Source organism: Lutjanus erythropterus, chromosome 10, assembly GCF_056507025.1.
Source record: "Lutjanus erythropterus isolate fLutEry1 chromosome 10, fLutEry1.hap2, whole genome shotgun sequence".
NCBI classification, from domain to species: Eukaryota; Metazoa; Chordata; class Actinopteri; order Lutjaniformes; family Lutjanidae; genus Lutjanus; species Lutjanus erythropterus.
Genome location: NC_139326.1, coordinates 20,869,470 through 20,886,106, shown reverse-complemented (window position 1 = coordinate 20,886,106; position 16,637 = coordinate 20,869,470). Strand labels below are relative to the sequence as shown.

At 38.5% G+C, this 16,637-nt stretch overlaps 1 protein-coding gene across 2 annotated transcripts in view; it reads right to left on the bottom strand.

Annotated features, from left to right (window-relative positions):
* LOC146320397 (transducin-like enhancer protein 4) overlaps positions 1–16,637 on the bottom strand; it is a 48,154-nt gene that overhangs the window by 15,909 nt on the left and 15,608 nt on the right. The window contains exons 5-8 of one of the 2 annotated variants that reach the window (XM_084728634.1): positions 15,313–15,375; positions 10,903–10,977; positions 9,348–9,549; positions 6,415–6,431 (exon numbers count right to left, since the gene is read on the bottom strand). In XM_084728634.1, coding sequence (XP_084584760.1) covers positions 6,415–6,431; positions 9,348–9,549; positions 10,903–10,977; positions 15,313–15,375 — 357 coding nt within the window. The remainder of the gene's footprint in view (positions 1–6,414; positions 6,432–9,347; positions 9,550–10,902; positions 10,978–15,312; positions 15,376–16,637) is intronic. The other variant, XM_084728635.1, reaches the window with a different exon arrangement.

The following is a 16,637-nucleotide window of genomic DNA, read 5'->3' as shown; positions in this document are numbered from 1 at the left end:
GTTGTTTTTGTCTTGTTATGTGTTATGTTGTTTTCATCTAATGTCTTGTGTCAATTAAGTTGTTTTTATCTTGTGATGTCTTTTACATTGATTTTATATTGTCACATCTTTTACCTCATTTTTGCCTTGCTACATCTTTTTTGTATTGTTATGTCTTTTCCGTTGTTTTCATTTTGTTGATATTGTTACATCTTTTATATCATTTTTGTCTCATTGTCTGTAGTGTGTGCTATGCACTGATGTATACAGCAGGGAATCCTCTTTTCTGTGTGTTATTGCCAGTCATTTAGGTTGAAATTGGTCTTCATGTTAGGACGGCAGGGGGCAATGATGCAAAATATAAAGAATCAATAAACAATAATCCCTCAAATGCCTTAAGTCTACTGTAACAAGTCTGTTTTTAAAAGGTAAGGAGAAGAAAGCACAGACGTGTGATAATATGAAGGGAGTAAAAGTAAAATAAATGCTTAAGTAAAGTAGAGATACCTGAAAACAAAGTATTTCTACTCTATTACTTCCCATCTCTGTTGAGCTGTCAGTGTGTTTTACAGGTGTGTGTCTGTTGTTGAGTGAGACAGAGCAGGTTGAGCCCCCCCCCCTCCCCTGTCTCTGTCTCTCTCCTTCCAGACTGATTAGGTTAATTAGCCTGCAAATTAGCTCTTTCAAAAACATCAAGGCAAATTAATTTTGCTGCAGAGACAAATGAAGCCTCCGCCAGGCAGTACAAGCATTGTGAGTGTGAAGAAGCGAGTAGTGTTGCTGTGTGAAAGTATTCATTTAGCAGCACATCGTAATTATATTTGCCTCACAGTTTCAAATTGATTCTGCAAGTCCTGATAATGATACCTGGACTGGAGCCTCTGCTGCTCAATTTCAGTTTTACAAAGTCTCCGGTCTCTCCCGAGTAATGAGAGTCCCAGAATCACCAAGTTTCTCTTGTATATATTAATGTTGTTAAATGAAGTCAAGGCCTGCAATCCTCAAGGTGGAAGTTTGGGTTGCATTACAAATTAAAAACAAATTAGTGGAGCATAAACTCATTAAATACAAACAAAATGGGATGATTTTAAACCTGTAGCCATTACAGATGTTTTTAACATCATCATAATAACATTCAGCGCTTTTACTTTAGTAGTTTTGTGTTATTTCTAAGTACTTTTTTACACTTCAGCTATCCAGGAGAGTATCACAATCAGGTTTAAGGCCAAGTAGGACTTCACAAAATTGCCTTGGTATTTCAGTGCATTGTAAGAGAAATAAAAAAGAACAACTGAGTACTGCAAAATGAAGAATCATGAATAGAAAATAGAAAAATTTACCCTAAAATATTTAAAAACATAATAATAATAAAGGAATATGTAAAATATGTGTTTTTAAATGAAAAGCATGTTTTAAATGAAAAGGTGTAATGTGCAAAATAATGACAAATTAACATGTTCACAGTAAGAAGCATGAAGAATACATGAACTCTGCAGAGATAATATCCAAAAAAATGTGTGTTAATGTAATGCATTGAGACAGATGTTGAACTTTTACATTTAAGGAACACCATGTAGGATTTAGTGACACATAGTAGCAATGGTGGCCACGAAACCTGCATAAAAAGCCCGTGTTTGGTTTGTCTGCTCTGGGCTTCTGTAGAAATATGGCAGTTCATAGAAGAGGACTGGCGTCCTCGGAAGATATAAACTGTTCAAGGTAAAGCAAACACGATTATTATTTTCAGGTGATTAAACACTAATGAAAACATGCTTTTGAGTATTATATTCCATTTCTGCCATATTTTGCCCGTTAATCCCCCTCCTCCATTTTAGACACTGGACCTTTTATGTAACATGTAATATCTGGGGTGGGATAAAAGTCAGCGTCAGTGAGGGTCCAGGGCCACGTTGATGAGGCCAGCTGCAGTCGAGAAAAAGAAACTGTTCTGGTGAGATTTTGGTCTTGATGGAGCGCAGCCTCCTGCCTGGAGGGAGTGTTTCAAACAGTTTGTGTCCATGGTGGGAGGTGTCAGCCACAATCTTTCCTTCTGGCCTGAGGGTCCTGATCACTGATAGTAATGCCCTCCTTTTACAGGAAGTCCCTGCTCACACTCACACAGTTCACATCTGCAGGCTGCCTGATCTGATGAGCTGTGAGCACTTCCACAGGAGCAGCTGGGGGTTAAAGAACTTGCTCAAGGGCACCTCAGTTATCATTCTGAGGTTATTGTTGCCAAAAGAACTGAAGATAATATTATCATGCTATCTATAGAATAAAAGAAATGCTTTACTCAGTAACTTTGTTTATTGTGCATTTTGTACGGAAACAAACGGAAATGATTTAAAAGCATGCAGTATGTTTAAGAGGCGCTGATACACACACTTTACATGATATAATCATATGTGTATTATTAATGTAATATATTATCTAAAATATCATCAACAGCTGTGTATCGCAACACAGTGACTGTGTATCGTGTATCAGTTTCACTTTCACAAACATTTATAAACCAGACTGGTGCTGCATCATAAAGCACCAGTTGCCAACACCATGGCCCCTTCTGGGGGAAGGACTCACATTCTCACATGAAGAGGGAAAAAGAAAAATGCCAAAAACCTGTTGTGTAGCAGGTAGTAAAAAAAAGTAAACAAACAAATCCAGATCTCTGGATCGCCATCCTTCCTGGAAAGGAAAGGTATCCCAGAAGGAATGCAGTGAGAATTAGGGATGGGTATTGTTTAAAAAAATTACGATACCAGTACCAATACTAGTACCCTTAAACTGATACCAATATAAGTGGAATACTTCATTTGATACCGCTTCTTCTTCTTTATAAAGAATGCTTGTGGTGACTGGCTGTGACCCAAAACCATATTTTTTTTTATAGATCATCTGGGTACCAAAAGGACTGAATGCAGGTATTGTTTGACTGGAGAAGTTTCAATACTCAGTACTGGGTTATTTCAATTGATATCTTAAACACATTGACTACTAATACCCAGTGAGAATGTACGAACCTTCAAAGAACAGCAATTGTTTATTTTGGCAGCAGTGTAAATTTCTTTTTAATGACAATAAAAGTGAATTAGTTTCTGTCATTTAAATTATGCCAAATAAGAAACTAGATACAATTGTATTAATAACACTGACTTTCACACTGAGATTTGAGACACATAAGATACATGAGCATTCACTGTCAGTGTGGTAAACAGCTAAATGATGCCGGTGACAGCTACTACTGATGGATAGTTATCTTGAGTGGGAGGCTGCTGGAATAGTCATACTGTACAGCAGCATCTGACAGTCACCTCTTACTAAATCTCAGCCTTTCTTTGATCAAACAGTTGTCTTTAACAGGTTTTGTTATTTACAGATGACACTTATCCTAACGATAACTGGTAATTCAATATAAGCAGTATCAGGCCACAGTGTTGGGTTATTGATCCACTTGAAAGGAGGAGGACTGAGGGGATCACGTCAACTGAGAATTCAACCTTCATTCATTAAGGTTTCGCAAAGCTCAAGTTCAGCCAAGGTTACATAGGGATTAAGACATGTCTATGAAACAAAGATTTCTGTAACACGTAATGAAGGCATGCAAACGTTTTGCATTGTAATCCAAACACACATGAAACTGCAGCTATAGTATCACATCTGGACTGAAACAGCAACTCTCTGGTCACAAGCTCACTTTCCTACCCTTTTTTGCAGGGCACGGCTCCCAAAATGTCTTCAAAACCATCAAATTTAATAGTTAATTTACGTTCATTCTGTAGCTTCCCAGTAGTGTTCATTATATGTTAAAATCTGAACAATCAGATTTTAACCAATCAAATGGGAGTTTCTATTTGAAAAAAAGAACACAGATGGAGTCACATTCATTTGTAAGCATTATTAGCAAATCCTGCCATTTATACAATATGTTAAACAGACACTGTAGTACCAGTGCCATTACTGTACATTAAATCTTTACTTTGTTTCTCTTCCACCCTCCCGTTTCCTTTTTCCTTCGTTTAGCCAAGACGGTAGTTTACTTCTTGCAGCCGTGCAGTGTCTACTATTGTATTGTATTCAGTTTGTGTTCTTCTCTGCTCCAACCCACAAAAGTGATCCGTTCATATAAAATGTTGTTGTTTTTTTTTACTATCACTGGTCTCAGCTTTCACCTCTGCTCCTGCTGTTTGACTCAATTTGCTTCTTATTCTGCAGCCAACACAGCATGGCAGTCCAGACTGCACAACGTACACAGATTTTTAAAAAAGAGCATCCCAACATTAACAAAGAGAAAGCCAGCAGCTGCAAACCTTGTTTACCAGTGAAGAAAAAACAAGACAAAAAAGCGCAAAAAAGAGCAGTATGCTATGTGTTTACTTCCAGCAGGTGAGTCATTTTAAAGGTCAGTATGAACGCAGCCTCATTAAGATTTTTTTCCCTAAACATACAGCTTCAGGTAGTCCTTGTAAAAAGTCTGATTTTCTTGAGTGATTATAATTACAAGAAAAAAAAATCTATTGTTTATCTTTTAATTGCAGCCACTTCAAATTGAGTATCTGCTTTCATAAGTGGACTAGTGCTAAACAATAGCAGAAATCAATGGCACTGACAACTGAACCAACAATCATTTCACAAGTACACTGACGGGCTTGAGGAGTCCTTGAACACACCACAACTAGATAACTGCCTGCCTGTACTGCCAACAGTAAGCATGCAGACGCACACATACGTTGACACCCACATACCTTTATCAGTGTGTGTGAGGTGCTAACACCAAGGACATTAAGGCACAGATGTTCAAGCAATTCAGACACACATGCACACACACACGCACACACTGTACCCTGTGAACTGTTGCCAAGGCAACTGTAGACCACTGACAAGGGGCTTATTGGTTTCATGAAGTGACTGTTGGCTGTGTGTGTGTGTGTGTGTGTGTGTGTGTGTGTGTGTGTGTGTGTGTATGTGTGTGTTCTCACAGGGCGCTAATGAAAGGCATTCATCATTCTGGTCTCTCTATCTTTACCACTGATTTCTGACGACCTCACACACACAGGCTCACACATGCAACACACACAGATGCACACTGCTAATCGCTCCCATCATGGTGCCTACAGCTCTGTGTGTGTGTGTGTGTGTGTGTGTGTGTGTGTGTGGAGGAGGATAAACTACATGGGGGGCAGGAGATAACATATTAAACATTCCTCCTGTCTCCACCTCCTCCAAAACACCAGAGAACACACACACACACACACACACACCACACACTAAACTCATGCATGTGTATGTGTTAAGGTCTGTGTGTGTGTGTGTGTGTGTGTGTGTGTGTGTGTGTGTGTGTGTGTGTGTGTGTGTGAGCTCAGGCTGCCGGAATAAAGAAATGCTAATCTGCTCATTGAGTATTCAACAAACCAAATGTTTGCCTTGGGAAAAAAAGCTCCGCTTAAGGGACTAATTACTACAAGTGTTGGATGTAATGCTGCTCTGTTGCTCCCTCCTTCCTTCACTAGTCAGACATGTGCTTTTTTTCATTGCTCACTTTGGGGTTTCTTTTTCACCCACTTCTTCTTTCTTCTTCTTTGTCTCCATTTCCAAAAATCAGAGTGTTTTAAAATACATAATTTTAATGGGGAATGCATAATTGATGAATGGTTTAGAGGATACTAATCTTCTGATGGAGAAATTATGGCAGTAAAGAGGATTTTTCTCTTGTTTTGTTTCTGTTGTTTGTCTTGCATCATTTTTTCTCCTTTTACTTTTTTCATATTATTTATCTTTGTGCTTTGTCTGCTAAAGAATAACAATTTTAGGTTTTGAAGCTAAATATTTAGACTCAAAATTGTGATCAGTAGTTTGCTCCAATTTATAACAGGGGAAGACCCATGATAAGCCTTGGTAGGTTTTGGCCTCCCTTACATATTCTTGTTATTATTTATATTGTTTAGGTTTTTTTTATACATGTGCACCTGAATAAATCAAATCAAATCATTATTAAATAATATTAAAGTGATGAGCTACATTTTTAGAAACATTTTTGAGGTGATAATTTGTATTAAAATATGAAGCACTGAACATCGACCAAGTTTTATATATCAACATGTTTGGACTCTTGATTTTGCAGGAATGCAGGTATCAAATATCACTCTCACTTTATGTTCTTTATATATGACATCAAATATTAGTCTTCGGTCACCAACAGGAGTGTCACAAATGAAAACGAATAAAGAAATCTAGTGGGGAATGTTGATGTGGGGAAAAGAGATTTCTTTCCGCTAAATCAGTTTGTTTGTTTTTCCTTTTTTCCGTATTGAAGGTTGTGTCATCTGTTTAAGAAATTTAGATAAATTTTAAAAAACAGATCTTTAGCAGTGGCAAAAAATCAGACTTCACTGCCAGCACACCAATGTGTAAAAGAAAGAATGTAAAGGAAGAACTTACCTTGACAGAGTCTCTGTCTGAGGAGGCGGAGGGCAAGAGACAGGAAAAAAAATGACAAATTAAGGCATTTCATGTCTGAGCAGCAAGCACAATAATGCAAAGATACACATACGAAAAATAACAGATAATGGTTAACTCACACACACACACCGAGGGAACATTAATGTAAGCCAAGATTAAACTAAATTAACTCAGTATCTGTTTATTTTAGCAATCAATAGCCTACAGCATGTTAAGCTAAATGTTCTGATGGGAAACAAAAAAGAAATACAAGATTATACACTGGCCACTACAGTGACCCATTCACAAAGTCACTCAGTATGAACACCCTGTTTGCATAAAGACAGACACATGAAGTACTACTACTATTACTGTGATGGTGAAGCACCAATATGTCTGTGAACATACATACATACATATTTTGGCATCTAAATGACTAATAGGTACAAAAAGATTTGGAAGTAGATCACCTCGTCTGACAGCTGCAAAATAGGCTGCAGTGGCTGCAACACGATCCCTGGGGGCAACTGTGCCCATCAAATTATGTCCTCTAAAACTGCCTGTTTTTGCCACCAGCAGGCTCAGAATATTATTCAAAGACTCTGACAACATTATGGAAAGAATCCCTTTTTCGTTAGTAGTTTAGAGCAAGATCCTTCTTGAAACACAACAGTAATTTTACAATATGCAGAAGTATCAGAAACAGACTTCATTTAAACTCAGCAGAAACAATATAAAACTCATCCAAACTATCTTTGTTAGTCTTTCATCTGTTCCAACAATCACCGACTCTGATTTGATTAATATAAAACCTTAATTAAATGAGCAAGATGTGAATATTCTGGATCTACATGTTCTTTTTCGACCGCCAGCTCAACCCCCATCTTGGTTGTTTTGTATCAAACCTGCCTCATATTAGAGAAACTTGTGATAAGCTTTGACCACATCCAGGTTGGCTGAAGATCAGTCGGAACAGGAAGAGGCATCAAAGCAACAGCCAGAACAAATAAAACATACTTGCAGATTTGTCTGGTTGTGAGACCAGCAGTTCTCTATTTCTGGCAGAGAAATAAACTGTCCTTTTTTAAGGAGTGTTGTTATCAGCAGGTCTGTTTAGATTAGTCAAGCTAGTAGACTAAATACACATTGCATACTACGCAGACATGATAAGCTTTGTAATTAGTGCAAAACACTTTTAAGGTCAACATATTAACACTGAAAATGGGGATAGTGGTCAAAAAAGTTGCTGGACTTGCAAATTAAGGAGCCCAGGGTGTTAAAAAGACACTAAATCTGGCATCAAAGTCAAAGTCACCCTGCCTTAGAACAAAGAAATGCATTTAAAAGAGCTGTTATTCACTGTACACACACACACACCCATCCACAGGAACTCAGCTAGAGATGGAATTTGATTGTTATTGATTTTGCTCCTAATGGGGGTGAGTATTACCTGAGTTAGCTTTGCTGCAGATACAGGGCGAGGTTAACTGCTCGACTGCACTGTAAAAACCCTCACAGCCATGCTGCAACTGAGTAATTAAGAGCTGGCACACACTATTTCTACCTTACACACACACACACACACACACACACACACACACACACAGTCGTCTCTATGTACTGTAATTAAATGCTTGAGCTCAAAGTCAGCTTGGAGAAGAAATAGAGGCGTTCTGCGTATTTGAGAGAAAAGAGGCATCATGGTGGTTGTGCATCGCTCCTTATTAGGCCAATTAAAACGGCATAATGACAAATCAGTTTTTAATTGCTTTAACTGCTGTTCATTCAGAGTGCTAACAATTAAGCACCAGCATCAATAAAAGTGGTGGAGTATAATTCACAACTTTGACTGAATATTCCAGACATGTGAAATTAGGTTCATTAGCTGAACAAAAGATAAAAGGATCAGTATTTATGTCTATTAAACACATTCAGCATCTGCCTATGAATAACACAAGTTTTGCAATTTGTATTAAATATTGAGATGTTATACCGGGTTGTCTGTGTTTCTTTCTGTGTTTATCTTGGATAAATAAAATGATATTTTAGTCTGCTATATACCCTTGATCTACAACTAGAAAAATAATCTGTCAGTGGATGTGACAAAGAAAAGTACACTGAAAATACATGTGATTTACAAAAACAATTTATTTCAAGGCAACTACCTTCACCAGGTTTTTGAGTTTTGAATCAAACTCAAATTCTAAAGTTTCGAAATAAACTAAACAAAGTTTTGCTGACCTATAATTGTTTGTTTCTTAGATACACTTGAATCTTTGAGTTTAATAAACCCCTAAAAATATCTGTTCCAGGAATTGTTCACAGTGAGCTGTCATGTTTGCAATTGAAAATCTTCCAATTAAACAAGTCTTGAAATACAAATGTTGGTAGATTTCCAGAACTCAAAGATTCAAGTTTATGTAATAAAGAAAAGCAAATTATTCCAACAAAACATTATTAGTTGGTAAGACCTTCTCAAAACTTCCGAGTTTGAGTTGGGCTCAAAACTCAGAAATCTGTCAAAGAAAGTTGCCTTGAAATTCTGCATTTCCTCAACTCTTTCATTTTTACAGTGCAGCAATCTAATAATTATTTAATATGATGCAAGACTGTGACAAAGTAGAAATTTCAACAACGAAGAAGATAAGATAAAAATGAAGCATGATGCAACAATTTGGTGAAGATTAACATATTCCCCTCATGTGTTTGCATCATTCCTAGATGTGACCGTAAGGTGGAATTAAAATCCATTTTTGTATCAAATAAGGAGGAAGTACCAAAACAAAAACTTCCCACTGTGACAGCACACAAACAACCAGTAATGCACCTAAGACTTGGCGCAGACATGAAGACGCCAACACCTGCACACACACACACACACACACACACACAGGCATGAACACATCAGCACCTACTATAAGAGCGGGCCTCACCTCTCGGGTGTTCGCTGTTGTTGTCATGGTGTTTCCTCTCATCTTTGAGGGGCAGCTGGTGGCTCAGTGCCGAGGACAGAGCCAGCAGGCTGGCTGTACCGGCTCCAGGGGGCAAGGGGGGCTGGAGGCCGGCTGGGTGTGGCGTGAGCGGGATGGGGATGGCGTGGCCGTGGGAGAGGTGCTGCGCCTGGAGCTGCTGCTGCTGAACCACACACCGAAACAATAATTAGGCCTACTGTAATGTTACATTTTGACTTGAAGCAGTCTGCAGTCTGAGGAGAGGCAGACAGACAGGAAGAAGAACTGAGGCCAAAATAAGAGCCAAAAAAAAAAGACTACCACGGTTTAAAGGGACAGTTCATTCCAAAATCAGAAATACATATTTTCCCCTGGCCTTTAATGCTTTTTATCTATCTAGAGTTTTGGAGATCAGTCGTAGAGATGTCTGCCTTCTCTTCAATATAATGGGACCAGATGTCACAAGTCCTGTTTTGCCAAAAGCATAAAAAAAAACATCTGAAAGATTCAAACCCAGTGTTTCTTTCCAAAAATCATGACTCAGTTACTCAAAATAATCTACAGATCTTGTTGTGAGCAGTTTGATGTAGGAACTGCTTTCTGTCTGCAGTAGAATCGTTTATGTTTTTTTTTTTTTTCATTTTATTTGGCTTTATTTTTCTATTCTGAATGTATATATTATACTGTATGTCTGTGCAACATGGAGGGACTACAACTCTCATTTTTGTGTATCCTTGTGTTGTATAATGATAAATAAAGTGCATAGATACCTTGATATTTATTCATTTACAGTGTTTCAATGTGCTCCTGATTAAGGTCCTAGCGACAGCCAATAAGTAAATGAATAAATAAATATAAGCAGTAAAAGGACAGTGTGCATTTCTTTAATTAAAGAGAATGAAATTGATTTGATTTATACATTTCTGAAGTATCTCTTAAATTCAGCTGCTAAAGCATAACACAAGATTTGAGGCAGGACACTTTGCAGTTGAAAATAAACTTTAAGTGCTCTCTAGAGGAAAAACCTCCATAATTACCATAAAGTATTAGAATGATATTTTTATACTGCTATTTCTCATTACATATCATCCAGCATACTCGCTGATACTCATAATCAAGGATAAGATAAAAGTGGCCAATAATATTTGCCATGACCGAGTAAATCCACAGGCCTAAATCCAGCAGAATGCAATCAACAGGTGTTTTCTGGAAAAAACACGAGACACTCTTCTGTGATGAACAAATACTAAAAGCCTATTTTTCACATTGTAAATCTCAAAAGTTAAAAGCTCAGCCAGTCCTCTAAACAAAGTCTTGTTGAATCCCAAAAAACTGAATTTATTGAACTTAAGGTAGAGATAGGTCAAAAAAAAACCTCACTGATCTTTCTTGTTGTCCGTTCAAACAATTCTCTTTTCTCCCTCTGTTCAACATTTTCAACATATCTCTCAGTTTGATCTGTTTTAAAGCACCTTTTATCATATTTGCGTGTGTGTGTGTGTGTGTGTGTGTGTGTGTGTGTGTGCAATACACCCACTCCTATGATGGCATTGAGTTCAGCCATGGTGACCTGCTTGGCCCTCTCCACTGCCTGCACCACCTGCTGCTGATGCTGGGAGACAGACAGACAGAGACAATCAGAGAAAGACACTGAAACAGCAGCTGAGACAGCAGAAAAAAGACAATCAGCTAAATTCTGACATCTGGATTTTAAAGAGGGATTATGAAGATTATGACCTCTGTGAACAAACAGAATGAATGACAACAACATTACAAATGTATTCCTCCTACACAACTCTCTGGTATAAATGAAGATGGTAAAACAACATCAAACAAGTCTGGACACCTGTGAATCAGCTGCTACCTCACATCTGTTCTCAAATCAGAACAAAGCCATCAGTCTGCTTTATATCAAATCTGAATCACAGCTACATAAATCACAGCTGTCAGTTAGTCAAAGACTGATTGACACACACTTTATTATCAGTCAAAACTGTTCATAAAAACTGACAAACTGTCTCATTAAATCAGAGTGAGCTACAGTATGAAATATGTTTTTCCTCATCAGTTTCTGGAGGTATCTATCACATTATTGCAACCCACAACTGACCAGATCTGTACTGATCTGTACTTAGTTCTTTTAAGTAGGCCTGGGCAATAAAACAATAGCGATATCAATGTCTGTGGCAAAGTGTGTAACCTAGAGGAACAACGGGCCAAACACAATATACATCTAAAAGCTGAAGAGTATACCATGTTTGATAGCATGAAAGCTAAGAGCACACAGCTGCTGCAGCTAACGTTAACACATCTACAGCCAACACCACACAATTTTATGTTGTAACTTTTCTTGTAACTGCCTGACACAGCTAATGCTAACTCTTGATCTCTGTACTGATGAGTCCAGTCTGCACAGGAGGTTTCAGGTTTCTTTGCCTGCATGCAGCAGATCAGACGGCCATTGGCTTTCAAATTACACACCAAATCTAGGTTGCCTTGTGTATGTTTGAATCTCAAATTTTAGGGAAGTGCACAGACATTTCCACCTTCAGTACAGGAATGTAAAAATGCAAAAAACACCTCTTTAGTGATGAACTTTGCTCAGATACAAGTCAGTATAGTCAAGCCGAGACATTTTAGGGGACATAAGGGATCTTTAAGTGAGACATCGACAATTTCATCAACATTTTACTTGGACCAAATTCCAGGTACCGGAAGCAGTTCAGATTTGAATGACACCCAACCGTCCCTCTGTGTCTTCACTGCCGTTTGCTCATTATTTGGAGAAAAAGTCCCCCCCTCACTGTCTGACATTCACCAGTGGTTTCATTAAAACTCACTGGATAGTATGAATGAGCAGCTAATTAGGGTGTACCAGTTGGTCAAGTGTAACTTGCAGAGGCCAGTTAATTCCTTCTTTGGGGAACAGTATGCTAAAACCAAGCAGGTGTTAAGTCCAAGGGGGACGATTCATGATTCGTGTTTGCTAACAGGTCCATGATATAAAGTAATACAAGTGGCCACACACGCTGATATAAACACCTATAATGTCTAATGGCAAAATCCAGTGTGTACGCAATCCTGCACAAGAGCTATAACCATGAATTGTAGTTAATTCTGTCGTCTGCCCACACATCTCAAACTGGTGCAGCTTTAACAACTTTGACACAGAGAAACAGACATATTTGTAGAGAGAAAGAGACAGATACCCAGAGAGACAGACAGCTAACAGGCAAAGTCATCCAAAGGGTACAGAGCGAGAAAGACAGATCCAGGCAGACGGTGAGAGAGAGAGCAGCGAGATTCATCCAGGAGCGCAAAACATCAAAGTAGGGCAGAGATGAAAGAGCTTATCTGGTGTGGAAATGAACCTGACCATCGAGTTCAGCTACACCTCTGCAGACTGAGTCTAACCTGCCTGAACGTGACCCACACACATGAAAAGATCCATCGGTCTGATGAATGTCTGCAAATGGCCCTTATACTGTTATTATCAATAATTCTAATAATTATAGACCTGGGACAGACTCCAGAAAGTCAATAACTAACAATTTACTTTGTTATTTCAGCCACATCAGATACTCTTGATTTCCCATTACCATTCTTATGGTTCTTTAAAGTCTTCATCCTTTTACATTGTGACATTATACTTAATGCAGTAACAAACTTTGTTGCTTAGCTGCCCAGATTTATTAAAACACTGTTTCTAATTGCAGGTGGATGGATCACAGAAAACTTCTGTGAAACATATTGACTGTGACACTTATACTCTACTGCAAAAGAAAACAAGACTGTAAATGTCAAAAGCTCCCTGCAATAATTACAATTAAGTTTTAGAAATTCACACAGACGAATATTTTAATTTTTAAATCACTGGCTATTCACATTTAAACAGACAAAATGCAAAAAACGATGCCAGATTTAAGGATGGCTTTGTTCAATAATCCATTTTTTTACAATTGACATCCTTTTGTACAGTCTGTAATCACAATTCTAAAATGTACAAAATTCTTGCATACAAGCTTACCCAATACCAAAATTATGTTTCTGTATTGTCTTACGGGACTCACATACTGGAGTCGCCAGGTCAACTCTATTACTTACAGAGTGCAAACACTTGCTTACAAAAGTCTTTTTCGTCTTGACAGAAGATCAAACATCAGTACAAAACAGCAACATACAAAGAAAGTAAATATAAAGACTGAGTACTATACATCATGATTTAGGTCAAGAAAGGATTGGGTACTGAAGTATGGCACAGTTCCTACATGCTACCTGATTCTGGAGCCACATGCCTGAGCTGTTGATTGCAATAATTGCACCATTCTTGACTGCTTGTGTGACCCCATGTCAAACACATCAGCCGGCAGTGAGGACGTCTCTGACCCCGGTGATGTAAGCATAGACATAAAACACTGGATGTGACATGTCGAAGTGACTTGACATTTATACCTATGATGGGGAGACCACTGATGATGATGAAAGCATCCTTTCGAATGATCACAGGTGATCCTATTTCTGCAAAGGAATTGCAGTTTGAGAAAACCAAGAAAACCAACTCAAATTTTATTTTGCTGTTATTAGTACTGTAGCTGATACTAAGTTATCGTAGTTAGGTTGGATTTTATTTATTACATGAATTTGTCATGGAAATTTAAGTGTTTTGTATTTACATATTTAAGTGAACTTTAAATTGTTAATATATTGTTCACTTTTATGTCCAAATTCGTCATTTTGTGCTTTTATTTAAAAAAAAAAAAGATTCAGGCACTGTTTAGGCACCGGTACCATATTTTTTTTTTTTACCATTTTAGCAAAACCCAACCATAGAAATATCTGATCAATGACCAAGGATTCATGCAAACTTTAGTTACTTGACAGTTTTTGATACTCTAATGAGGAGACAATTCTGTTACTACTGTTGTTTAAAGTGTGGGACCAACCCCCATCTATAAATTCTCAATTATATGTATTAGGCATAATAATGATATTTCTCATACAGTTAAAATATTGCTGAGCAATTATTGCTCGATACAGTAGGCTGACTGATACATCATCCTATTAGCGACAACAAAGCTTCTGTCAAAGAAATTTCCAAACGGCGAGAAGGAACAATATCAAAAAATGACAAAAAATAAAGATAAAAACAAAGAGCCCTCACAAACACATGCACACACTCGATGTGATTTGCTGCACAATAATAATATGATTGTGTTACATTTCATATGCGCAGCCAGTAAACGAGGCTGTGCATCAAAACAAAGCAGTAAAAGCGGTTTGCGTCTCCCTGCCTCCCCTCTCTGCGGGCCTCAGGCCTGTGTAGCAGCACCACAGTCTAATGCCATTATTCCTAATCCACCCTAAACCCTCCTAATCCATGGCTAATCTGGAGGAGAGCTTTGGAGTCCACACTCACTCCTGCCTGCTGTTCCCACCCCTCAACACACACACACACACACACACATGCTCACACTTACAACTCCTCCAGAGGATGGATTTATCAGCTAAACACACACACACACCTAAATATTCCATAACAAACAACACTGCATAGAACACACTTCTCACACCCACTACAGTACTGTATTTGCACACATTTACAGTGTTTCTGATGTGTGTGCAGGTGGACAAATATATAAACACACACAAAATAAAGTCAAACAAAAGAATTTTCTCACACACACACACTCTCAGCCGCTGGCTTCTGCATATGTTAGTGGGAGACATTTAATAAGTTCAGAGCATATCTGCCTATCCCGAGCAGGGAGGATTAGCCCAGGATAATCTGTGTGTGTGTGTGTACAGCATACATGTGTGTGTCCATAACTGTCTGTTTTGCCTCACAATCCACCACACACTTCTCCTCCTTCTATAGGTCCTATGCTCTCTGTCTCTCTCACACCCACCTCCGTCTTAACTCACTCTGACAGGCATTTTTGAGTCTTACCTCTTGAGAGAGGAAGGGGATGACTTGGGCACAGATTGCGTTCAGCCGTTTGACGATCTCCGCCTGCAAGACAGAGAGGTGGGCGCACGAAACACAATCAGCTCAAATTCACTAACAGACAAGAAGGCGTCGTCCTCTTCACACAACCCACAAATGCTCACATCAAGTCATTTTAATGTGTGTTAAGTTCAAGTAATAGCCCACATTATTTTCACATACTGGCCGGTTTAAATGAAATGGTGGTGATGTGCACTCGTTTGTTGGAAGCTTCATTTTCTGTTAGAAAAAATAGGTTTGTTTTTTCTTTTTTTTTTCTCACAGGAAGTCAGGCATTTAACAGGCACTTAAATCTCTATGGAGTGTTTTTAAATGTGTGGGTCTTTGTTATGGTAATCTCATGAATGTGCACAAGGACGAACACACACACACACACACGGGTGATGTGATACACTCTCCTACCAGTGGAGTCACACTATTCCACTGATGAACAGGTGGTGGTCATATAGATACGATAAGATGCGCTGCGATGCATCAGACGAGATACGGAAGAAGAAAACTGCTGGCAAATAAACATGAACGTAAACAATGTTGGATTTAAAATACTTTGAAGGAGCAACGTGTAAAATATGGACACCTGTCAAAGGTAACTCCAAACATACTGGGGGAAACTAGAGGCCCTGTTATGGCTTAAGTATGGCTGGATCTGCAGCCCAGAGCACAGGTTGAGTATTTATCTTTATACTGCAGGCAACTGTGCCAGACTCAGCAGCCAACAGCAGGTACAGAAGAGGTATGACATGAGGGAGGTCAGGTATCAGAGGGAGGCAGTGGGGAGCCAGAATATCTTCACATCTAACACGGTAGATTCAGGATTTTTTTTCAACCAAAAAAAGACTAAAAGAAGGAAATTTCTGTCCGTATTTTAAACATTCCTCCTTTAAAAATCATCTTTGCGCTCACAGCTTTTGTTAGACCTCAAGGATACACATTACGAGTTCTGGTGTCTCACACTGACTGCAAACAGAAGTTTTGCTCATTTATAAGAAAACTTCACGAGGCCCCTTTAAGTTAAGGATTCTAATCAAAAGAAGAAGTTGGAGGACAGCATGAGCAGCAGCGGCCATGAAAAGAGCAAAACCCACCAGAAAATCAAACTTCATCTGCAGAAAAATGCAAGAAAACAAGACATCAAAGTACCACCCACACAGTGCGATTTAAAGATGATCTCTGGAAAGTGCAGTTCTCAGGCACCACAGAAATGAGCACTGAGTGTTAATGTCACCAAAAACAGAAAGAACAGACCTCACTGACAGAGCGTCCTCTGA